The 24,279-nt window shown below is 40.6% G+C and overlaps 3 protein-coding genes across 7 annotated transcripts; 1 reads left to right on the top strand and 2 right to left on the bottom strand.

Annotated features, from left to right (window-relative positions):
- Positions 1–497: 497 nt before the first annotated feature.
- LOC107276827 (G-type lectin S-receptor-like serine/threonine-protein kinase LECRK1) lies at positions 498–3,779 on the bottom strand. The gene has a single exon (XM_015778761.3). The coding sequence runs from the start codon at positions 3,437–3,439 to the stop codon at positions 1,034–1,036; it is 2,406 nt and encodes an 801-aa protein (XP_015634247.1). The 5' UTR covers positions 3,440–3,779; the 3' UTR covers positions 498–1,033.
- A 5,385-nt stretch (positions 3,780–9,164) lies between these two features.
- LOC4336146 (beta-glucosidase 13-like) lies at positions 9,165–20,271 on the top strand. Of its 5 annotated transcripts, XM_066309161.1 has the most exons (18): positions 9,165–9,525; positions 10,193–10,398; positions 10,532–13,036; positions 13,433–13,898; positions 14,039–14,847; positions 14,952–15,387; positions 15,671–15,740; positions 16,362–16,420; positions 16,639–16,714; positions 16,890–16,967; positions 17,105–17,192; positions 17,426–17,681; positions 18,198–18,313; positions 18,393–18,610; positions 19,026–19,057; positions 19,148–19,250; positions 19,480–19,588; positions 19,679–20,183. In XM_066309161.1, exons 6-18 carry the CDS (start codon positions 15,199–15,201, stop codon positions 19,845–19,847), a joined length of 1,563 nt encoding a protein of 520 aa, XP_066165258.1. In that variant the 5' UTR covers positions 9,165–9,525; positions 10,193–10,398; positions 10,532–13,036; positions 13,433–13,898; positions 14,039–14,847; positions 14,952–15,198; the 3' UTR covers positions 19,848–20,183. The 5 variants fall into 5 exon arrangements, with proteins under 5 accessions (XP_066165258.1, XP_025880322.1, XP_025880320.1 ...); XM_026024535.2 differs by lacking the exons at positions 9,165–9,525; positions 10,193–10,398 and adding an exon at positions 13,111–13,197 and having other exon boundaries at positions 12,896–13,036; XM_026024537.2 differs by lacking the exons at positions 10,193–10,398; positions 10,532–13,036.
- On the bottom strand, positions 9,617–12,548 carry LOC107275368 (G-type lectin S-receptor-like serine/threonine-protein kinase LECRK1). The gene has a single exon (XM_015779372.2). It carries the CDS (start codon positions 12,546–12,548, stop codon positions 10,164–10,166), a length of 2,385 nt encoding a protein of 794 aa, XP_015634858.1. The 3' UTR covers positions 9,617–10,163.
- Positions 20,272–24,279: the final 4,008 nt, after the last annotated feature.

Genomic DNA, 24,279 nt, shown 5'->3' with positions numbered 1-24,279 from the left:
CATCGGCGGCGGCAAGGCCTCCGCGGAGTTATGGGGGGAACTTAATCCCTTTGTTCCTCGCCGGTGACTCCCTGGGGAACCTTAACCCCTTTGTTCCTCAACCGCCTATCGCCAATACCTCCGGCTTCTCGTCCGGGGAGCACCCTGTGCCCGGCGGCCCGCCGCATCTGAGCTCTCGGGTTAAAGCTCTCGCAAGTTTCGAAATCCGTTGTAAGCTTGCGCTTGTTTCGCAGCAGTGTATGTTGTCGCATGGTTTTGGAACTGCGAAATGTGATGCCATTTGCAAACGTTTTGTGAGAGAAAAAAAATGACGCCAAGCTGTTCCGCAGATTTACAGTGTTTTTTCCCCCAAAAAATTACAGCGTTTTTCATTGCAGTCTTGCAGAGATCTTCTTGCTAGCATTTGTGTAGCACTATGGCAGAAGCCCTGCTAGCCAAAACGGAAGAGTTTCTGAGAAACGAATGTATGCATAAATCATGTCGAGGCTCAAATCAGATGACACCAGTACTGAAAGTCTGAGACTTTCTTATTTTTGTTGAGTATAGAGGTATGTCCACAACAATATCTTAGAAGTTACAACTTAAAAGTTACAACAGTTCCAATACTGAAGCATTACTTAGGCTCTGTTCGTTTCCTGGAGTTCCCAACTCCCCCATCTCATTTTCCGCGCGCACGCTTTTCAAACTGCTAAACAGTGTGTTTTTTGCAAAAAGTTTATATACGAAAGTTGCTTAAAAAAATTATATTGATCCATTTTTGAAAAAAAAATTAGCAAATAATTAATTAATCACGTGCTAATGGACTGCTTCGTTTTCCGTACCGGAGGGATGGGTTCCCAACTCAACCAAAAGAACAGAGCCTTATTGGAGCAGTATATGTGATGTGAAGATGAGAACTTACATTTTTCTTAAGAGAAAACAACTGAGGATTCTTGTTGAAGTACCCACCATAATATTTGACTTTCTGCGGTTGTCTAAAACTGTAGGTTATATAGCACAACATGCTGCATTACTGCTGTCCTGGGCACGAGCATTACTGGAGTGAACTGATATATGATGCAGGGTCAGGAGGCATCGCGATCTCAACAGCGCCATCAAGCATTTGGGTCACCTTATGCATGGTAGGTCGCATGGCCGGGTCCTCTTGGATGCACCAAAGTGCTACTGCAAGAAACCTCTGTACCCTCTTAATGTCAAATGATGCCTCCTCATCACCCTCCACCAGCAAATCGATTCTTCCAGAACGATAACAATCATTTGCCCAGTCAGTAAGTATTTCTCTATCGTCATTGGTCATGTCTTTCTCCACATTACGCCTGCAACATATAATCTCTAGTAGGATCACCCCAAAACTGTAGACATCCACCTTGGCAGTGATAGCAATGTTCTTGAACCATTCAGGTGCAACATATCCTCGGGTTCCCCGGATTCCAGTGTGCGTTTGTGTTTGGTCCATCCGGAGCAGCTTTGCTAAACCGAAGTCAGAAATTTTTGCTGTGAGGTTGTTATCAAGAAGGATATTCTGAGGCTTTATGTCGCAGTGGATGATCTGTGTGCTGCATTCCTCATGCAAATAGAGCAATCCTCTTGCCACCCCTATTGCAAACTGAACTCGTAGATACCAAGATGGCCTGACAGTGTCAAAAAGGAATCCAGTAAGTGAGCCATTTGGCATAAACTCATAAACAAGCAATCTTTCAGCCCCTTCATTGCAGAACCCCAGCAACCTGACCAGGTTTTTGTGAAATGTCCACCCAATGGTCTGGACTTCCACTGCAAACTCCTTTTCAATATCTGGCATGATCCTGTCAATTTTTTTTACTGCAACATATGTACCAAGGGGATCTTGTAATTGCCCCTTGTAGACTACCCCAGAACCACCTCTACCAACTTCTTCACTGAACCCACCTGTTGCCTCATGAAGTTCTTCATAAGTGAAAGATTTCAAAGGAAGTCCCCCAGTACTAGATGATTGCTTTGGTAGATCTGTTTTCTTGCTTTCCATTGCAAAATAATTTTGAAAAATAATGAATGAGGCAAGGAGAATGCACATCAAGAAGAAGCTTCCAAGGAGTAGAGAGCTACCGAGGATCCAATGCTTCTTTTGTTTCTTCCACTTGATGGAGTTGCTATTAAGTTGAGACTGAGTATTGTTGTTCTTGGGCACCTTTAGATAAAGTGTTCTATCAACACTACTGTCCAATATTCCATTGGACATGGGGAGCTTCTTCTTCCAACAGTCTCCATTGTTAAATACCACGACAGCGCAGAAGCAATCTGTCAAGCATAGTTTCTTGCACTCATCCATGCCAACAGAGGTGTAGTGCTCATAGTCTGCAAGAGGCCAATCCACTCCATTCATTGGGATCAAATCAAACTGATCGATCATGGTTTCTTCATCCAAGTCACAGCTCTGTGGTTGGAAGTCTGCTTTGCAGCCTTTGTACTTCAGTGCCTGGTCTATGAACGAGTAATGTGGTGGACATTGGCAATCCACTGTCTCGTTCAGGCTCCAGTTGAAGTTGCAGAAGCTGTTGAACCCGCATGCACCACTTCCATCATCACTTCTGATGGCTTGACATATGTTCCTGGGGATGAAGTCCACAGTAGTCCATCCTATGTTGTTCCACTTCCTCGCTGCCTCCTTTGGGTACACATACTGGCGAAAAACACCATCTGGGTCAAGTGTTGCACGCTGGTAGTAGTCCCCCATTGAACTCATGATGGTAGACGTGATATTAATTTCAGTGCGATCCTTCAAGGTGAAGTATACCCTTCCGGTTGCATTGAAGAAAAGTTGTGATCCATTTCCGCCTGTATTGGTGGTCCAATATGTGGAATACGGGTTTCCTGAGGGAACAGCAACTAGATCAAATTCAAGGTCTCCATCTTTCACTTGAAGTAGAAACCGGCCATTGGAGTAGTCTGTGTGTGTCAGTCGACTGTAGAGTTGAACTTCAGAAAATGGCCCTTGTGTGGGAAGGATGGTGTCCGCTGGGCTCTCAAAGGTTCCCCACTTTATAGAACCATCTGCGCCAGCAAGCACGAAGTTTCCAGTGTCAAGCATGTTGGCATAAGCTGCACTGGTAACTTGGGGATTCCAAAGCTCATGGCCACCAGGGTCAAGGAGTGACAGACCATTAGAGCTAAGCTGAAGTCGAGAACCAGAAGGCACTACTACTAGCTCTGGCACCTGTGTGTTGGTCTTAGCATACCATGCCAAGGTTTTGTCGACGGTCTTGTCAAACCAGACAGCAAGGAGGTAAGAGTTGTTACCATTGATGAGTTGGAAGCCAAATGCAAAATCGCCGGAGGGTGAAACCCACGATGTGTTCACGCCTTCAGTCGTCAAGAACGAGCCCTTGGTGATGTTCCGCTGGGCTTTAGAGGGAGCTACTGTGAACACTAGGAGGAAGATGAGGGTGAAGAGATGTTCCATACTTTTTGCAGTGGTATGAGTTCAGTTGTTCAGGTAGCAACTTTAGTGTGCTGCAGCTCAGCTATATCATGGCAGGAATGAGGGGTCTGCTGCCTTGAGCTTGACTAGGAAAATTGAAGCGACGACTTGGAAAGACCAGCAGAGGGTTACACGACAAGAAGGGTGAAGGGATAGCTAAGCTAGATCTTTTTAACATTTATTTTTGAACCAATAGGACCCCGAGGACCTGCTTAACCAGAAACAACAATGAAATGAAGACTTAAAAAGTTCGCCAAAGAACTAGTGACGTATAGTGAAGGTTTATAATGTATTGGTGTTTTAATATTTTTCACTTGAATTTACAGAATGTGAAAATTTGATGATTTGCCACACCCATCATGTGTTGGCACATTGTCATGTCAATGAAAACCTCCCAAGCACTCAATGTAGGAGGGGAAACAAACATCTCGAAAGATACTTGATCATCCTTTTCAGTTTCAGTTTCATTATGAGTTGCGTATTGGGAATTCAGATAATATTGCATGATTTTTGTTTACAGATTGTAGAAAATTTACAATTTCAAGTTTTCCTTGGGTAGTTGGGTAAGGCAAGAAGGGTGGTCGCCCTTAGGCTCTATACTGGGAGGGGCCTCCCGTATGCACTAATGCTTAACCCAACTAACACAGAGGTCAAATGCGTGGTCTTTTGAGTTTGTTCTGTAATTGTACTATCACTTGAAAGACCAGCATATACAAAGCCTTTTCTAGTTTTCTCACACATTGTGATGGGAACATTGAGACTGTAACATTCTAACTGGTTCATGAAGTACCTAACTAATGCAAGCTGATTCAGATCGATTAGTTTGTGGGATGCAAACACTAAAGCATGATGTTTCTGTACTGTACTTTTGATTTGCTTAATTTACCGGTGATATGATAATCTATTGAAGTTACAAGGAAGCAAGCCATTGATAGCATATTAATCATGGAAACAATCAATCGATTTATGATCCATCAGTTTTATATCACAGTTGCAGTCCTCTTAAATTAACTGGTTTGAACTCAGTTTATGTGCAAGTAAGTGCAAATGTAAATTATCTTTAGATTTCCGGAACGTATGCAATGTCTTTGTGGGTCTGATTGTCTGAGAAACATTGCATATGTTTGAAAAGGGCCTTTTATTTCTGTTCTTCCGGGGCCTATCAAATGTTAGGACCGGGCAGTCTATAATTAACCGTCGAAAAGAAGCAGAGCATCTGGCTTGTCTCGAATATGAACATGAATATGATTGATGCTTCCTCGTTGGAGAAAATAGGTATAACCCAATCAAGTCTTTGTCTAGATTGCCACTGGAGCCTGGAGACTGGGACATGCTGATATAGAAGCTCCAGTCTGCAGCTACCACGTACAGCATGTAAGCTACTGGAACAACAGGGTGATTGCATCGGTGTTAAAAATATGAACCGCACACGTGGGGAAGTGATTGTAACACCTGCACTGTTGCTGCCGTTTGTTAGATGGCGAGAGCAACCAACGAGACACCTGATTAGATATTAGCGAAAGTTACTTCCCTCTAGTAATATAGGTTTATTACTCCCTCCGTTTCATATTACAAGTCATTTTGACTAGTCAAACTTGTTTAACTTTGATCAAGTATGTAGAAATGTATGGTAACATTTTGAACATAAAACAAAAATGCTATTGAAATATATTCAATGATATATTTGATGAAGCTAATTTTGTATAGTAGATGCTGCTATTTTTTTTAATAAACTTAGTAAAAAAATGACTAGAAGAAAAGTCAAATCGACTTATAATAAGGGTTAATTAATGAAGGGAGTATTAGATTTGTTAAGCTTTTGAAACCTTGATCATTAATTTTTTAGACGAAATGTCAAATACCCTGTTTTTAATAGAAAGCCACAATGGTTAAGCTGGTAACGCCAGCGTACAATGAAGTTCATCAAAACACAGACCGGGCATAAAAATTGAAGATGGTTTCGCGGTTCGTCATCCGTGTTTGAGTTCGTTTGCTTTTGGAAATGCATATCCGTATTTGAGTCGGTTTATAAGATCGCTCACTTTTGTTAATACAAAAGAAATCATATAAGAAATCTGTTTAAAAAAACTCGGATGCTAACTTGTGACGATTGGACTTCTAACTACATCTCAAGATTTTCTAAAATAATATATATCCAAGCGAACTTTTACAGTAAATTTCATATTAACTAAACCATATCTCTATCTCTATCTCTATCTCTATACTTAAAAAATACAAAACGTTTCCTTCATCCGTAATAACAAAAAAAAAATAGCGAAAAAAATAAACTAAAAAAAAAGTCCGACTCACCTAGATCCGATTCCCCCATGAAAACAGAAAAAATAGTCCGACTCCCCTAGGTAAACGTTTCCTTCGTCCTTAAAAAAATAGCGAAAAAAATAAACTAAAAAAAAACCCGACTCCCCTAGATCCGATTCATCCATAAAAATAAAAACGGAAAAAAAAGTCCGACTCCCTGAGTAGATCCAATTCCCCTTAAAAACAATAAAAAAACGATGTGAAAAATAGCAACTTGCAATCCTTGCTGGTGCCAATCTGAGACCGAGATCCCGGCAATCATTCCTGGTGAAAAAAATTCATTTGCTGGATCGATCTGTTTGTAAAAACGGAACCTACAGGACGTGAGCATTCTATTTTTGTATGATTTTAATTTTTGGGATTATAATTTTGTATTTGAGTCCCTACAATTTTTGTATTTATATTTGAGTCCCTGTAATCTTGCAATAAGGTACTTGAGGTTGTTTTTGTTAAAAAAAACAATAAAAAAGGATAGAACCAAGGCAGAAAGGTGCATAAAAAGAAAAGAAAAGAAAAGCCACACCAAGAAAAGAAAATAAAGAAACAAAAAGAAAAACAACAACAAAAAAGTCAGTTTCCCCTAAGTGGTCAAAAAACCGTAGATCTGAACGTTAAAAAAATCCGATTCCTATAAAAGGCAAAAAAAAGGTGAAAAAAAGCTTAAAAAAATGGTGAAAAAAAGCTAGATCCGATTCCTTTAAAAAGGGAAAAAAAGTCCGATTCCTATAAAGTGGAAAGAAAATCCGAAAAAACATCTAAAAAAGTTTGTCTGATTCCCTAAAGAAAGTGGCGAAAAAAAAAACGGTTCGTAAAAAAATAAAAAGCCGGTTTGTATAAAATAAAAAATACACGCGAGAAAAAAAATAGAAAGGGCGAAAAAAGGTCTGATTTCTATTCGTTTGAGTAGTAAGTATATATCTCTTCTCTGTGTCCCTAATGTAATCTAACTATTTAAAAAGAAAAGATTTCATCATACAACTAAAAAAATGCATGAGAAAATAAAAATGGTACAAAAAACGCGTACCACAAAAAGTCAGAAAAAAGTGCAAAAAGGCACGCTAAAAAAAAGTTTTCCATCTTCCATAAAAAATAAAAAAACATGTGAGAAAAAAATTCCATTGTCGGTAAAAATATTTTCAAAAAACATGCGAGGAAAAACTGTCAGAAAAAACGTGCCATTTCTGAAAAATGGTTTGAAAAAAAGCGAAAGAAAAAAACACCGTCTATTGAAAAACAAGCCGCTCTGAAAAAACAAGACGCTTGAGTCATCCATCGATTTTTTGCCATCTACTACATAGCTTTTGTTTCGTCATATATTCTCCTGTATTGGAAAAAAGCAAAAAAAGAACATTAAAAAACAAGCAAAAAAACTCGCGAGAAAACAATTGTCAGAAAAACAAGGCAAAAAAAAAAACAGGCGAGAAAAGAAAAGAAAAAAAACACGGGAGAAAAATATGGTTTCCATCATCAGTAAAAAAAAGTAAAGAAAAAACATGCTATGAAAATACTGTCAAAAAGAAATGCATCATTTCTGAAAAATGGTTTGAGAAAACCGTGCAAGAAAAAAACATCATTTATGAAAAACAAACCGCTCTGAAAAACAATAAAAACGTTTATAATAAAATCGAGTCGAAAAAACTATCGGATTCAACGCGAGAAAAAGCCGTTGTTTCTAAAAACGGTTCGAGAAAACCGTCTAACTTAACGTGAGAAAAAAAACATCATTTCTAAAAAGGTTAGAGAAAACCGTCCAACTCAACACGAAAAACAAACTATCATTATAAACCGCTCCGAAAAACGTCCGACTCAACGAGAGATAAAATTAATGGACGTTTGGATTGGATAGGGTGCATCAATTTTTTTTCCATCTCCTACTTGATGGACGCTTGGGTTCGACTCTATTTTGTGTAGACTTGACCATGCGAGATAGTGTAGGATTTGATTGATCCTATTATTAGTCGCATAAAAGATATTGAAAGAATATTTTAGTTTATATTGAATAATCTAATTGTTTTAGGTAAAACAAGCATTGGTACGGTTGCCATCATTGAGGTTGGACCATTACATTGAAGATGTTTTAATTTTCTGATTGGTTTAGCTGCAAACGATCCATACAAACATTGTCATTGACATGGTTATGCATAAAAAAACGTTTTCACCTGTTGTAACGCACGGGCATATTAGCTAGTAATAATAATAAAGTTAAAATAGACTTCAACCATTGCGATGCACGGATATTTTTTTCTAGTTACTAAAAATAATCGAGCTAATCCGCGCTAAAATACCGTGAAAATTGTGGTTTTTTTTTTCGGTTTTCCGTTTTCACTCGTAATGGCACCGCACCGCCTTGTGCTGCGGTAGCTGACACATGTACATGTGCGTCAGTAACCATTAGTTTTCTCGATCTGAATAAGCCATTGAGTTTTGTCACTACTATTGATAGGGGCCGGGAGTTTTGCTTGTTAGCCCTTGTTTTTCATAAAATATTTCATTGTCTCCAAATACAAGGGATCTTTAAGGTTTTCTTTTTAAAGATTAAGGAGAAAGGGAAAAAATAATCCTTATTAAATGAGGTGTACGTGAGTAGGAAGATGGTTGGCGTATGACTAAGTGGAAATTAAACGAGTAATGTTAAGTGAGAAAGCAATAATTTAGAATCCCTTACATTTAGGTTAAAAGGGAAAATATTTAGTGAAAAACCTGAAAACTAATGTTGGATAGAAAAATATACGTCTGATATTCACGTCACCATAAGTACAATTTTACTTATGAGTTGAGTAAATCTACGAGTAAAAATTTTATTTGTGATGTTGTGAATGAATCTACTACATATGTAGTTTTCATCATATAAATTTGTATATTAAAAATGTACTCCTACATAGCATTCCTAGTATGAGCGGCCTGGAGCTCGATAGGACCCCTAGCATCACCAAAATTCTTCATATTTCCTTTTCAAAACTGATTGACGGTTTTCTTTCTAAAACTGATTTTCAGGTTTTTTTAGTGAAAAAATTATATCGAGATACCAAAAACTCTAAGCTAGTTTTGGAGTTTCCACCCATATATTTCGTGCGCTTCTCGGGGGTAGAGCCAGGAAGGTCGCAGAGGAAGATCGGCGTGCGCAGGAGGATCACGGGATCCTTTTCCGGGCGGTCACGGAGGAAAAAAATATGTTGGTAGTTTAACAAGGAACCATTTAGGCTTTCTCTTGAAAAGTTTAATTTTTTCACTTTATATTTTCATCAGTCTATAAAAACCAAAAACAAAATACTGGTGACAGACTAACGGTCGGATTTTTGCATATAGGACCTTCTTTAGATCTTCACTACGGAATAGTGGTTGGCCAGTTGGGCTCTTTTTTACTTTGCAAAATAGCCCTCCACATGACATCACCCCTCGCGCGGCTGCTGCTCTCCGCGTCGTCTCTCCCTCCGGTTCGCCGGCCGCCGCCATGGCGAACAGCCTTCTCCACCTCCCTCCCGCCCAAAAAAAATGGGGGCAGATCTCGCCTCCAAGTCCACGACCCGTACACTCGTGTCCCTAGGAGTCCACCACGGCGGAGGCGCTGCCCTCCGTGGCGGCGCCGTCGGAGTGGTGGGGGCGAGGCCGAGCCATCAGCGAGCCGAGCACACGGGCGGCGGCGGCGAGCGCGGGCACCGCGGGTGCTGTGGTGGTAGCGCGCCCAACCCCTCGAGCTTCGCCGCGCGGCGTCTTCGTCGAAGGCTCCCGCATCCTCTTCCGCAGCACAGGTAGGTTAGGTAGTCGTCTCCTCTCTCCTCTGGAAGTCTGAAACCCCCGATTGCTATCTGGTGATCTGGTCTCGGAAATTCTCTGTCGCTAGGGGTAGGGGAGCCGTGCGGCTGCGATTCCGTTATTAGTTTATTATTCGTTCTGTTCTGCCGATCGTTGGACTCGGTGCTGCGTGTAGACACGCGTGAATCCTAATTTTGACGAGCTGCCATTGTGATGGTAGCATCAATTCTTGCTAGAATCTTTACTGTAAGTGACTATGCTTTGCGCTCTCAGTTGGTTGTTCTCTATGCTGTTTACTTACATAAACATTTCCGTTAATTATGGATTTATGGTAATAATGGAACAATCAAACAAAAAAACATGGGACATCAACTATCTCTTTAGACATTGTCATTACAAGCCAGCTTTTAGTAAACATAATAGTGAACTCTCTTACAGATATTATTATTTAGGCGCTGAAGCATTAGCAGTAGATGTAGATGTGAAGATGAGAACTAACATTTTATTAAGAAAACCATTGAGGATTCTTGTTGAGTTGCCTAGCATAGCACTTAATACTTAGGTTAAGCAGCTATCTGAGGCTGCAATTTATTTAGCATGACACGCTGCATTACTGGAGTTCTGAGTGTGGCCATTACTGTAGTGAACTGATATATGATGCAGGATCAGGAGGCACCGCGATCTCAACAGCACCGTCAAGCATTTGGGTCACCTTATGCATGGTAGGTCGCATGGCTGGGTCCTCTTGGATGCACCAAAGTGCTACTGCCAAAAACCTCTGTACCCTCTTAATGTCAAATGATGCCTCCTCATCACCCTCCACCAGTAAATCAATTCTTCCAGAGCGATAACAGTCATTTGCCCAGTCAGTAAGTATGGCTCTGTCCTCATCAATTATGTCTTGCTCCACATTACGCCTGCAACATACAATCTCTAGTAGGATCACCCCAAAACTGTAGACATCCACTTTGGCGGTGACAGCAATGTTCTTAAACCACTCAGGTGCAACATACCCTCGAGTTCCCCGGATACCAGTTGTTGTTTGTGTTTGGTCCATCTGCAGCAGCTTTGCTAAACCAAAGTCGGATATTTTTGCCGTGAGGTTGTTGTCAAGAAGGATATTTTGAGGCTTTATGTCACAGTGGATGATCTGTGTGCTGCATTCCTCATGCAAGTAGAGCAGTCCTCGTTGGTACCAAGATGGTCTGATGGTGCAGAAAATGAATTCATTAAGTGGCCCGTTTGGCATGAACTCATAAACAAGTAATCTCTTAGCACCTTCATTGCAGAACCCCAGTAACCTGACCAGGTTTTTGTGAAATGTCCATCCAATGGTCTGAACTTCCACAGCAAACTCCTTTTCAATATCTGGCAAGACCTTATTGATCTTCTTTACTGCAATGTGTGTGCCAAGCTGATCTTGTAGTGTCCCCTTGTAGACTACCCCAGAACCACCGCTACCAATTTCTTCACAGAACCCACCTGTTGCCTCGTGAAGCTCTTCATAAGTGAAAGATTTCAAAGGAAGTCCCCCGGTACTATATGATTGCTTTGGTGGATCTATCTTCTTGCTTTTCTTTGCAAAATAGTGTCCAAAAAGGATAAATGAGATAAGGAGGATCAACACCAACAAGAAGCTTCCAAGGAGGAGACAACTACCGAGGATCCAATACTTCTTGTCTTTCTTCCATTTGATGGAGCCAGTATTAATAATAGACAGGGAATTGTTGTTCTTGGGCACCTTCAGATAAAGTGTTCTATCAACACTACTGTCCATTCTTCCATTGGACATGGGGAGTTTCTTCTTCCAACAATTTCCTTCATTAAACACTGTCACAGCACAGAAGCAATCTGTCAAGCATAGTTTCTGGCAGTCATCCATGCCAACAGAGGTGAATGACTCATAGTCTGCACTTGGCCAATCTATGCCTTTCATTGGGATCAAATCAAATTCATCAATCATGGTTGCCTCATCCAAATCACAGCTTTGTTGTTGGAAGTTTGCTTTGCATCCTTTGTACTTCCGTGCCTCATCTATGAACGAGTAATGTGGTGGACATTGGCATTCCACTGTCTCGTTCTGGTTCCAGTTGAAGCTGCAATAGCTGTTGAACCCGCATGCACCACTTCCATCTGAGGTAGTGAAGACATCACATATGTTCCTGGGGATGAAGTCCACAGCAGTCCAACCTATGTACTTCCACCCTCTGGTTACTGCCTCCTTCTTTGGGTACACATATTGACGGAACACACCATCTGGGTCTAGGGTTGCACGCTGGTAGTAGTTCACCATTGAACCCATGATGGTAGATGTGATAGTAATTTCAGTGCCATCCTTCAAGGTGAAGTAGACCCCTCCAGTTTCATTGAACAGAAGCTGTGAGCCATTTCCACCAGTGTTGGGGGTCAAGTATGAACGATACTTGTTTCCTGAGGGAACAGCAACTAGATCAAATTCAAGGTTTCCATCTTTCACTTGAAGTAGAAATCGGCCATTAGAGTAGTCTGCTTGTGTCAGCCTACTGTAGAGTTGAACTTCAGAAAATGGCCCTTGTGTGGGCAGGATGGTGTCCGCTGGGCTATCAAAGGTTCCCCACTTTGTAGAGCCATCTGCACCAAGAAGCACAAAATTTCCAGTATCAAGCATGTTGGCATAAGCTGCACCAGGGACTTGGGGGTTCCAAAGCTCATGGCCACCAGGGTCAAGGAGTGACAGACCATTAGAGCTAAGCTGAAGTCGAGAACCAGAAGGCACCAATACTACCTCTGGTACTTGTGTGTTGGTCTTAGCGTACCATGCCATGCTTTTGTTGACAGTCTTGTCGAACCAGACGGCAAGGAGGTAAGTGTTGGTGCTGATGAGTTGGAAGCCGAATGCAAAATCACCGGAGGGTGAAATCCACGATGTGTTCACGCCTTCGGTGGTCAGCAACGAGCCCAGGGTGATGTTTCGAGCTTTAGAGGGAGCTATTGTGAACACTAGGAGGAGGACGAGGAGGGTGAGGAGAGGTTCCATCATTTTTGCGATGGTATGTGTTCATGAAACAGCTTTGTGTGCTGCCGCAGCTATATCATGGCAGGGATCAGGGGTCTGCTTGACTTGGAACACTGAAGTGACGACTTGCAAAGACCAGTAGTGGGTTCCTCCACCACCAAAGGAGAAGGCATATCTAATCTAGCTGTTGCAGCATTTATCATTGAACTAATAAGGACAGACAGCAAGGGCCTGCTTTGATTAGGGACGTTGATAAAGGGGGAGACTCTGAAAGTTCAGCAACTGAGCAAAGGGCTTAACTGATGACATAGGGTGAAAGCACATTGTTGTTCCTAAAGAACTTCATATTTTACTTGTACTTACAGAATGTGAAAATTTGAGAACTTGGCACCGCATTATCAAGTTGGTGACATATTGATTGACAGTCCTAAATTTTGTGAGAGAAAGCGTACTGTGTAGTATGAGTACTAGAATGTAGGAAGGAAATTCACGAAAACATATCTTTGCAAAAGGTAGATCTTCTCTTTTCAGTTTCAGATTTCATTATGAATTGCGTATTAGAATTTTTTTTTCAATGTTGTTATAGGCTGTGGAAGATTTACAATTTGAAGTCATCACTACTGTGTCCCTAGTAGCTTACTAGCTTGGATGATTTGGAACACAATAACACGAGGTTTTTGGTTTCTCTCTTGCTGTTCTTGTTGCAGGCCTTTTTTGCCTACTACTCCCAACTATAATGCATTGATGCTATATCCTTTTGTACATATCCTGACAGAAAATCATCTTCTACTTATGGTTTAATCATCTAAAGAAGTAAAGTGTTTCCCCACACCGAAAATGGAAATAAATCCAACTGGACAGAGTGTTCTGGCAATCTGTTTGACGGCTTCTTCTTCTGGTGAACGCAGGTCAAGTCTCCGTCTAGATTGCCACTTGCCACTGGACATGCTGATACAGTCATACAGATTTCAGTCAGTCAGTTACCTACCGAGCTAATGAGGTGAGTGGTTTGAATGCATCTGTTTATAGAGGAGATATTGCAACAGCAACATCACACCAGCTGACCAGCGAGCAATCGACAAGTGTGCAATGGTGCGTGAAGTGGTCAACAAGCGGGGAAAGGAGCAAATCCTTTGTGACTAAATTTAAATGGAATATTGACCGATTTCATATCGAAGGGATATCTGTTCGTTTTTGAAACGGCAAATCAAACAAGAGGCTGTTTTGAATCAAAGCGGAAAAAAATGGTGCATGCAGCATTGCCACACCGAAATGTCTTGTGTCCAGTGTTAGGGATGGTGGTGATGCAGCGGGGGTCGACGAGGGCAGCGACTTGGCGCCGGCAGCGCTGACATGGACTTATCTCCTAAAATGGTACTAGGAAAAGTATTGTTTGTGGTCATCTACATATTCAGTTCTGTTTTACCATGTTCAGGTCAAAGCTAGAGAGCTGCTTGTCATTTTATTTTCAATGAACTTATTCGCAGTTGTTTTTCCTCCATTGTCATTTTCAGAAGAAGGCAGTCGACTTGCGCTGGACTGGTGCTGAGTCATATGGGAGACTCACTGAACGTAGTGTGCAATGCAATTGTCAAGCTGACAAGGAGTAGGTCCCAAATTCATTAGCCTGTTGCCTATGGAAATGGTCAGAATGACGACCTGTATGTAGCAAACTTGAAAGATGAAGTCAAGCCGTAACTTGCCAAAGCACATGGGTCAAATCACCAAAAAAAAAAAGTACTGCCCTGAACTGGAGCAACTGTCCATTGACTGACCCATCGTGTTGCTGTTCTGTCTGATCCATTGAGCAGTGAACACGGCTGTCATCTTTTCTTCTCACGGCCGACAGGGTTTGTTGTAACTTGCATTATGCTGTCATGTTATCTGCTAATAACTCTGTGTGCTTCGGCTTAATCTTTGTGGGCTCACGCCCCGTCTCCCCGGGCCTCGGTTGGGATGATGGCCCTCAATCTGATCTGGGCCACTTCTCTGCCCATCTCAACTCATCCAAACAGGCCGCGGCTTTGGTTCTTCTCCTCGTCGTCGCGTCTCTCCAGTTCATGGCGTCGCTGTCACTGGGCGTGACCAGAGAGCATTCGGGCGCATTGTTCTGGGAGAATATTCAGAGATAATAGTAGATGGCCTGTGCATGATCCTGACGCTGCCGGCCGGTTCGATTTCACAGTCCAAATGGCAGCCGCAGATAAGCTCCCTGGCTACTGAGGGAAATATCCAACGCATTAGGAACAAAGAAACGAGGATCCAGTGAAGTGAGTACTCTGCACTGAAGTCTGAACCTGCTCCAGTTTCAAATAAAGATTCAGTAAGAGTGAGGACTGGTGTTTTCTTCTTTTCTTTTCTTTCCTTTTTTTTTTTTGGATATTAAGCAGTGACTGGTTGCAGGCAATCTCATGTTTTTTTTTTTAGTTTTTCTTTTGATGCAGGCAAGCTCATGTTATTAGCCAATAAGTTCACACGCAACCTGCCAAATGAAGCTACTCTTCTATATTTTCTTTCTGCTGGGTCTCTGTCATGGTGGTCAGTGGTCTCACCACTGTGCATCGCTATTTCACACAAGCACGGTGGCAAAATAATGTCGTTGTTGACATCTTATCAAGCATGGGTCTTTATATGGGGATGCTAATTGCTAAGTTGAGCATCCTTGCACAGCCATATGTCTCTCTTTCAGCCTCTGGGTCACACACACATACTCCCCATGGCAGCTGCAGGGGAAGTGGTGATGCTTGGTGGCATTCTCCTCCCTCTCCTCCTGGTTGTCGCCGTCTCCGGTGAGCCGCCGCCGATCAGCCGGAGGAGCTTCCCCGAGGGGTTCATCTTCGGGACGGCCTCGTCGTCGTATCAGGTTAAGCTTCCACTTCCCTTCCAATCCTACAGTTCGATTGGTACCGAACTCAGTTCTCTACTTCTCTCAAGAACATTTGTTACAAGTTGCAAAAGGCTCTCTCTCTCTCTCAATCTACAGATATGATAGATGTACAACACTAAAATGACAGACACAATATTTTCTATTGAATAATGCCAAAATTGTCAGGAATGTATGGCCTGATCTAATAGGCATTGGGTGCCAATTGTGTCTTTGTTTTGGTCTGAAATCTGAAGAATTGGCCGTTGCTTCACACATGCAGTATGAGGGTGGCGCCAGAGAGGGGGGCAGAGGACCAAGCATCTGGGACACATTCACACACCAGCACCCAGGCATGTTAATTACATCTCCCGTTTGCCTCCGCCTTCCATGCTACACATCAATACAGTTTTGTGTTAGTCAAGCTTAACTAAGTATGATTTATATGTTGACAAAAAAAATTAATCATAATTAGCAACATCTCTACTTCAATCAACGATACCCTGCATATACATATGGTATTGTAGAAGATGTGCGTCTGGCTGTGTGATCATGTTTTTTGCTTTCCAGGTTGGTTGGTTTTATTTATAGTTAGACGATCTGATTATCTAAAATGGAATCATTATCTGTTATTGATCGTGGCGATTCATGGGGAGGTTGTGTGGAAGATTTTGCTCTTCCTAATAGTTCAGTGGGTATCTTGAACTAGTAGTCCAATCATGTCTTTTTTTAAAAAAAACAATCATAACCCAATTAAGATGATTGATCAAGCAGTCACTATCGTCTCCAAGACCTTTCATCCACACATTTGTTATTGCATTCAATTAGCAAAACAAGCTTTGAATTCTTGACCTATTGTACACAATAGTCCAAAAGGGCAAATGAAGAAACTTGAGCGTATGATTGATATAAATGACAAGAAACAACAGACAAGGACACATCCTCTTTTTATTGACAATTCTCTGGTTTGACAGATAAGATTGCTGACAAAAGCAATGGGGACGTGGCTGCAGACTCCTACCATCTATACAAGGTATAGAAATTAGCCTTTTTCAAGTAGCAGCTTATGGTTTTTTTAATTGATTTTTTTTTGTAAGGGTTATGCTCCAATTAAAATATACTCTAAATTGTGTTAGGTTGTTCTACTCCCTCTAGGAGAGTAGGAGATAATCTCTTCACATTTTAATTCCAACCTTCTTTCGGAAAAAATAATTTACTACTTATCCAGAGGAACTTGCAAAACCAATGCAGGAAGATGTGCGCATCATGAAGGATATGGGAGTGGATGCATATAGGTTCTCCATCTCATGGACAAGAATTCTTCCAAGTGTGTGGCTATATCTTCCAGACCTGATGCAATGCACTGTCAAACGCATATAGAAAGATAACTTTAACTCATCTGAAGTTGATCTCATTTTTATTCTGAAGTATAAGAATTTGCATATCTTTCTGACTACAAGTTGATCCCTGGAGAGACATTAAAATCTCACTTGTCATGGCAGATGGAAGTCTGAGCGGTGGAATCAACAGAGAAGGCATCAGCTACTACAACAATTTGATCAATGAACTATTACTGAAAGGTATGCAACTCTTCAGTGGTTTTATCTAAAAAGAAGTGTTCAGTGTTAAGTTTCCAGTTCAGTTCAGTGGCTACATGCAATATGTGTGGACCATTGGATATTTTTTTTCAAGATGCATAATAGTCTTACACTTGCAGGGGTGCAACCATTTGTTACCCTTTTCCACTGGGACTCGCCACAGGCATTAGAAGATAAATATAATGGATTTCTTAGCCCTAATATCATGTGAGTCCACAATTCTTCAGTACCTTTTTCTTGTTAAATAAATCACTAGTTAAACATGGATTAATTGAATTGGAAACTGTTCAAGTTTGTAAGATAGAGATGTTATTGTACCAAAAATCAAATACGCGCTGACTTCACCCAAAATAATACCTTCCTGTATCTTTTCAGCTAAAACATCTAAAGTTACTGCGAAAAAGAAGGTGCTAAAATTACTGACTGAAAAATCGTTGCAGAAATGACTATAAGGAGTACGCTGAAACCTGCTTCAAAGAGTTTGGTGACAGAGTGAAACATTGGATCACCTTCAATGAGCCTTTGAGCTTCTGTGTTGCGGGATATGCATCAGGTGGCATGTTTGCACCAGGCCGCTGTTCGCCTTGGGAGGGAAATTGCAGTGCTGGCGATTCAGGAAGGGAGCCTTACACCGCATGCCATCATCAACTACTTGCTCATGCGGAAACTGTTCGGTTGTACAAAGAGAAATATCAGGTCACCAAAAGAATCCGTTTAGCACTTGCAAATCATCCGTGATAATGATTTTGATAGTCCAAAATGTTTTTCTTGCTTGTCATTTAGTTTCAGTGCTGTCCTGGTAGTAGATTTGTTAGTAGAGCTCTTAGCCAATTACTTTAGGAACCGCAGCTAGCTATTCTAGACATCGAATATAACGACTAGGTTATTACATATACATGTGGATAGACTAATGTATGTCTTTTATTAAAAAAAAAAACTCATGCAATTTACTACTCATAATAATATATTGTAAACCTTATAAATTGATATTTGAATCCGAATGTAATGTTTGTAGATATGTTTTAGTTCTAATTAATATGGAATGAAAAACACCCTGACTGTACATGCACATCGAACTCAAGAAGTACTTCATGCAAGAAAAGAAAACACAGAACACTTAGTAGAATATATGTAATGTTTGCAAAATCAAAGATTTGGGTTCAACATACAGACATCCTTGCGGTTGATCAATAAAATGCTTGTCAAATTCAGGTCTTACAAAAGGGGAAGATTGGAATAACTTTGGTCTCGAACTGGTTTGTTCCCTTCTCCCGCTCCAAATCCAACATCGATGCTGCAAGGCGTGCTTTAGACTTCATGCTTGGATGGTAAATTCTCTGCCACACATAATTTGAACATTCATGTCTAAACCAGGCAGAAGGCACAAACTATGAATTCCCTTTGTAGGTTTATGGATCCCCTAATTAGAGGCGAGTACCCCCTAAGCATGAGAGAATTGGTTCGGAATCGCTTGCCTCAGTTCACTAAAGAACAATCTGAGTTGATCAAGGGTTCATTCGATTTTATTGGACTTAATTACTACACTTCAAATTATGCTGGTAGCCTTCCTCCATCAAATGGCCTCAATAACAGCTATAGTACTGATGCTCGAGCTAATCTTACTGGTGAGTCAAAAAAAGTAATGAATTTGTCGTTCTGTTTTAAATTCGCATTTCACAGTGTTTGCAACCGTGAAATACAATCATATGACAACTTTCTGGCACAAAATATACTTAAAACTGTAGCATAAGCATTTAGCCAGCTCATATCATGGTCTCTGTTGCATTTTTCAATTATCCTTTTTGTTTCAAAAGGGTTCATCAAATTTCCTCCCTATAAATATCCATGCTCTTTCATGCATGAATGAAATGAAAGTAATGCACAAAGATAAGTAAGTATAGGTAATCTAGTAATTTTCAGTACGTTTTTAATTAGTTTGTGCACAAGGAAACAATACACACTAAATGCATTATCAAATACTATGTACTCCCCAACATTATTGCCTCATCAATATATGCTAACCTTGTCTGATTATGCCAGCTGTTCGAAACGGCATTCCCATAGGTCCTCAGGTAACTCCATACTTTGTCCTCCACACAAAATGAATTAACAGCTAAATAATTCACGTGAGATATTGAATTCTGTAAATGACATGTATGTAGGCTGCTTCGCCTTGGCTTTACATCTATCCTCAAGGGTTCCGTGAATTGGTGCTTTATGTTAAGGAAAACTATGGCAATCCTACCATCTACATCACCGAAAATGGTAAGTGCTACTGTGCTAGTCAATATGTTATCCAGTGTTTAGTGTGTAACTGATACTACTATTACACCTTCCGACATTGCAATGAATTAAGTCAACAATACAGTAAAAACACATTTGAATCAATTATATTTTCCTCTCCTGGCTATTTGAAGAGGGGGGAATATCTCCTTTCCTAAGAGTTAATGAATCTTATTGATTTTCTTTCTCTTTTTTTTTTTGGTGTCTTAAGGTGTTGATGAATTCAACAATAAGACCTTACCACTCCAGGAAGCCTTGAAGGATGACACTAGAATAGATTACTACCACAAGCACCTCCTTTCACTGCTAAGTGCAATAAGGTATGAACTTCGAGCATATCATACACTCATCTTTGAGTAAGAGTACTTCAGATGTTAGTTGACAGTGCATTACTCCATATGAATTTCTAGGGACGGAGCAAATGTGAAGGGATACTTTGCATGGTCGCTGCTTGATAACTTCGAGTGGTCGAACGGCTATACTGTTCGCTTTGGGATAAACTTTGTGGATTACAATGACGGAGCGAAGAGATACCCCAAAATGTCTGCCCATTGGTTCAAGGAGTTCCTCCAGAAATGATGAAAATAAAAGCGTGTGAAGAGTTGCACACATTGCTCTTCCCATTTTGAACAGCAAAGAGCATATATGTTACAACAGATGGAGGTATTGCAAGTTTGCAACTAAATAAATCTCTGTCTTCACTCTCTGCGTATAGCTAGCTAAGCGATGGATAGAGAGTTACATCTTCTCTTACGCATATTTCAAAAAATTTAAGAGGTTGTAGTAACTTCTTCATCATATTTTGGAGATGCGATCATAGCACAGTGGCAGAGGTTGCTGGCATGCACCGTCCACGCAGGTTCGATTCTCCTTGAGCACGGCTCACCAAGAATATTTTGTCTTCTCTTCTTAAAATCGTTCCTTGGTATCCACTTCTTCCGACACTATTATAAGTTTGTAGAAAAAAATCGTAACATTTTCAACCTAAGATAAATTTATTATGAAAATATATTCAATTATTGATTTGATGAAACTAATTTAGTATTATAAATATTACTATATTTGTCTATAAACTTAGTTAAACTTGAAACCGTTTGACTTTGACCAAAGTTAAAACGGCTAACAACTTAAAATGTAGGGAGTAATTAAGAGTAGCAAAAACTTATTGTTTGGTTGATAGTCACATGGCTGAAACCTGTAATCTGGACGGATGAATCTCCTCTCCGTGGTACCATCCTAGTATCCTCTTACCAGTCACTCAAAGTTATACACAATACTATAGGAAAAATCTGCTTCCAATTTGGACCGGTTCAACCGCACTACCCCTCCGTTTAAAAAAACGAATCTAGAACTGAATATGACACATTGTAGTATCATAAATTTAGACAGAGGTATATCCAGATTCGTACTAGATTATTTTTTATAGGATGAAGGGAGTACGCGTCATGACCCACTTATATATAATACTTCCTCCGTCTCATAGAGGAAGTACTAGGAACTCGTTGCAGTTGGCTCCACGTCGCTCTCACACCGTCACACGCTACGTACGTACATACGCGACCCCGCCGTCCCCGACGCCGCTCAAAGATCACACGCACCGACACACATACTACCAGTATGCTATGCCACCACCACACAAACCAAGCACAAGCACTGCCGCGCGCGTCCTCTCCTTGACGACCTCCTGCCTCCTGCGATCCTCATCATCATGGCGCGCGCGCGGCATCTCTCCTCCTCCACACGTACGTACGCTGCCCGCCGATTGTACAGCCGACGGCAAGGCAAGCTCACGTGACCGATCGATCGAATACAGCCGACGGCAAGTTAATCAGTTAGAGCAGCGCGTGCTGCATGCGCTATGCTCACGTGGGCTTAGGTGGTGTTTGGATAGTCCCTATCGTTTTGGATGAATTTGGAGTATTAAACATAAATTACTTATAAAACTAATTACATAAATGAGAGCTAATTCGTGTGACAAAATTTTTAAGCCTAATTAATCTATAATTAGCATATGTTTATTGTAGCATCACATAAGCTAATCATGAATTAATTAGGCTCAATAGATACATCTTACGAATTAGTTCAAGATTATGGATATGTTTTATTAATAGTCTACGTTTAATATTTATAATTAGTGTCCAAACATCCGATGTGATAGGGACTGTAAAGTTAAAGTTAGTTTTAGTATGATCTAAATGGGGTCTTACCTTAGGTAGGCCAAAGCATGGCAGCGCGTGCAGTGTTTGAAGATGAGGTAGCAGATCTCAGGCCATATCACACGGCGATCCCACCATGTACGTACGCACGTACCCCCTCTCCGTGGTATGGTATGACAATTATATTGGATCGATAGAATGATCCGGCTTTTTGGAGAAAGCCCATACAGAGTAGTTCGAAAAAGAAAAAAAAAAACAAAAACTCAACACCCACACATCAAGCTTTTTGAAGTCTACAAGACTCCAGAAAAAACACACCATGACAGAGGTCACAACGTGAGCAAAGAAGAAAGCACCAGCAGTTGATGAGCACGCGCGTTGATTAATTTGGGTGCATTCAGTGGTTCAGACATCAGATGGAGGCGCATGGTTAATTGGGGCCGTCCATAGGGATGTTCGAGCTGAACGTTTAATTAGCGGTCCTAATTTTTTTTATGAGATTTGCTTCGATCTAATAAAAAATATTTTAAGGTACTATTTTACTGGAATGGAGTAAATCTTTTTTTATTATTTTTTAAACACATGACTACATATAAGCTTCTTGCTACCAACTTTTATTGTGGTTCTATTTGGGGATGAAAACGGATTGAATATTTTTTTTCTTAACGACAAGTACATATAATAATTTGAGTATTTGAAGAATATTTACTATGCAGATATCCGCTATAACGGTCAAAGGCGTGAAGTATACTTTGCCCTTGTTTAGTTTTCAACTTTTTCTTCAAACCTTTAACTTTTTCATCACATATATACTACTCTTAATTACCTTGTTTTGAGAAATATTTAATTCCATTTGTATCCAATCATATATTCTACTCTTAATTACTTTGTATTCGAGATAATTTGTATCTGTTTCCTATATTTGAGGTTTTCGTTTACGGAAAAATATGAATAAAAACAGATACGACGATAGAAACATTATCAGTCCAGATCCACTCTGTTTTCATTTATTTATTAATCTGATGGCTACTAACTGAATCAAGCAACGCATTTTGAACAACGAGCAAAGAGATCTTATCAATGTGCCATCCGATCCTGTGGGCGATCCAGGCCGATACTCTTGCACGTTTTCTTTTGTTAAATTAGTGAGATCTTTATCAACGTCAATGGTTTCATGAACACACAGAAACGGCAAGTTGCAAGCGTTTAGAGGCTGTTTGGATACTTGTTTCAGTATACCAAACTTCCGTAGCTAAAGTGTGGCATGCCATAATTTATAATTTATGTAGCTAAGAAATTCTTGGCCATAAATTAGGCAAATATTGGCAAAGATACGTGACTATGACAAGTGGGATCACAAAATAAAAAGTGTGGCATGATAAAGATGTGGCAAGCAAGCGAACACTAAGATTAAGTTGGTTAAAGTAGCTTATCAAAGTTATAATAAAATATGGTCACCATCTAAATAACTTCTAAGGCTCCGTCGGTGGATCACCGAAGTGGATATGTACTGTACAAGAAAGCTTCGTAGTTCAAACGGCCACCACACGTTAATTTGCTACATACATCGATGACAAAATGCCGATCGATCGATCGGCTACAGTAAGTTAATGGGTGACGCATACTTTCGGTTGGAAAATTTAAGATTTAATAGGTAATTATATATGGGGTATTCGTAATGGATTTTCTAACTTCTGATTTCTAAATTATTTTTTAAATTGCATAGCTACAAATTGTTAGAATTTAAGTCAGAATTTCGAAAAAATGAAGTTTGTGAGAGAAGCTGTGGTGGCTAGAAGCATCCTCAATAGCCAAATACTTCCTCCTTTTCATAATGTAAGTCATTTTAGCATTTCCCAGATTCATATATTGATGTAATGAATCTAGATAGCACTATCTAGATAGCAAATGTGCTATCTAGATTCATTACATCAATATTGTCAACGTTTGATGTCGCGATTCCGGTATTTGCATGGTACGGGGATCGTTGGTACTAGGATATACGCGAGACTGGGGTAAAAGAGACGGAGGCGAGGATTTTTATACAGGTTCGGGCCCCTGAATTGTCAGGTAATAACCCTACATCCTGTTGGCCGAAGCCGGTCGTTGCTCTTATTCATCATAATCACACCAGTACAATATTTGGGGTAGCCTATCTAACTGTTGTCGACATGGTGGTCTGAAGGTCTGACTCGTAGTCGACAACAGGGTAGTCTTCCTCCTCGAGTTTGTGCTCGGCGAGATCAGAGACAACGCAATGTCTCTCCTATCAGTATCCGGAGACACCGTAGGGGACTAGCCGTGCCTATCTCTGAAGTCGATATCCGGCGTCTTGTCTTGGCGTATGTTGGCTTCTATGTTGATCTTCTGTCTTGATCTATTGTTCCGTGTATGTTGATTGTGGTGGGTGTGTATATGTCTTGTCCCCTCTCCTCCTAGAGGGGCCTTATATTTATACCCATAGGTGTCCCCTTGTCCAAGTAGGATTAGGGAAACCAATATGGATATAATCCGAGTAGTCCTTGTCGTTTCCATGTAGAACTCTGGTTGTCTTTCCTTATCCGGAACTCCTCCTATATCCGCAGGTTGTTTCCGTATATGACATGGTATGTGGTGGGTTCTGCCGAGATTTAGTCAACTACTATTAGTTATGTGGTATCCATAACCCTGACAAATATGAATGTGGGAAATGAATCTAGATAGCAAATGTGCTATCCAGATTCATTACATCATTATAAATGTGGGAAATGTTAAAATGATTTACATTGTGGAATGGAGGGAGTAGGACCCATAGAAACGGTGTGCTCTGGCAGTGGCAGATCAGATCACACGGGCCAAACGCATACACACTGTCA

Source organism: Oryza sativa, chromosome 4, assembly GCF_034140825.1.
Source record: "Oryza sativa Japonica Group chromosome 4, ASM3414082v1".
Taxonomy (NCBI): domain Eukaryota; kingdom Viridiplantae; phylum Streptophyta; class Magnoliopsida; order Poales; family Poaceae; genus Oryza; species Oryza sativa.
The sequence above is the reverse complement of the archived record's forward strand: the minus strand, read 5'-3'. Positions and strand labels throughout refer to the sequence as shown.

Bases quoted from the DNA above. Each gene is read 5' to 3' on its own strand.
- LOC107276827 (XM_015778761.3), bottom strand. From the start codon at position 3,439: ATGGAACATCTCTTCACCCTCATCTTCCTCCTAGTGTTCACAGTAGCT.
- LOC107275368 (XM_015779372.2), bottom strand. From the start codon at position 12,548: ATGATGGAACCTCTCCTCACCCTCCTCGTCCTCCTCCTAGTGTTCACA.
- LOC4336146 (NM_001419576.1), top strand. From the start codon at position 15,199: ATGTCTCTCTTTCAGCCTCTGGGTCACACACACATACTCCCCATGGCA. The intron at 15,388-15,670 runs GTTAAGCTTCCA...TCACACATGCAG, and splicing joins CGGCCTCGTCGTCGTATCAG to TATGAGGGTGGCGCCAGAGA. The intron at 16,968-17,104 runs GTATGCAACTCT...TTACACTTGCAG, and splicing joins CAATGAACTATTACTGAAAG to GGGTGCAACCATTTGTTACC.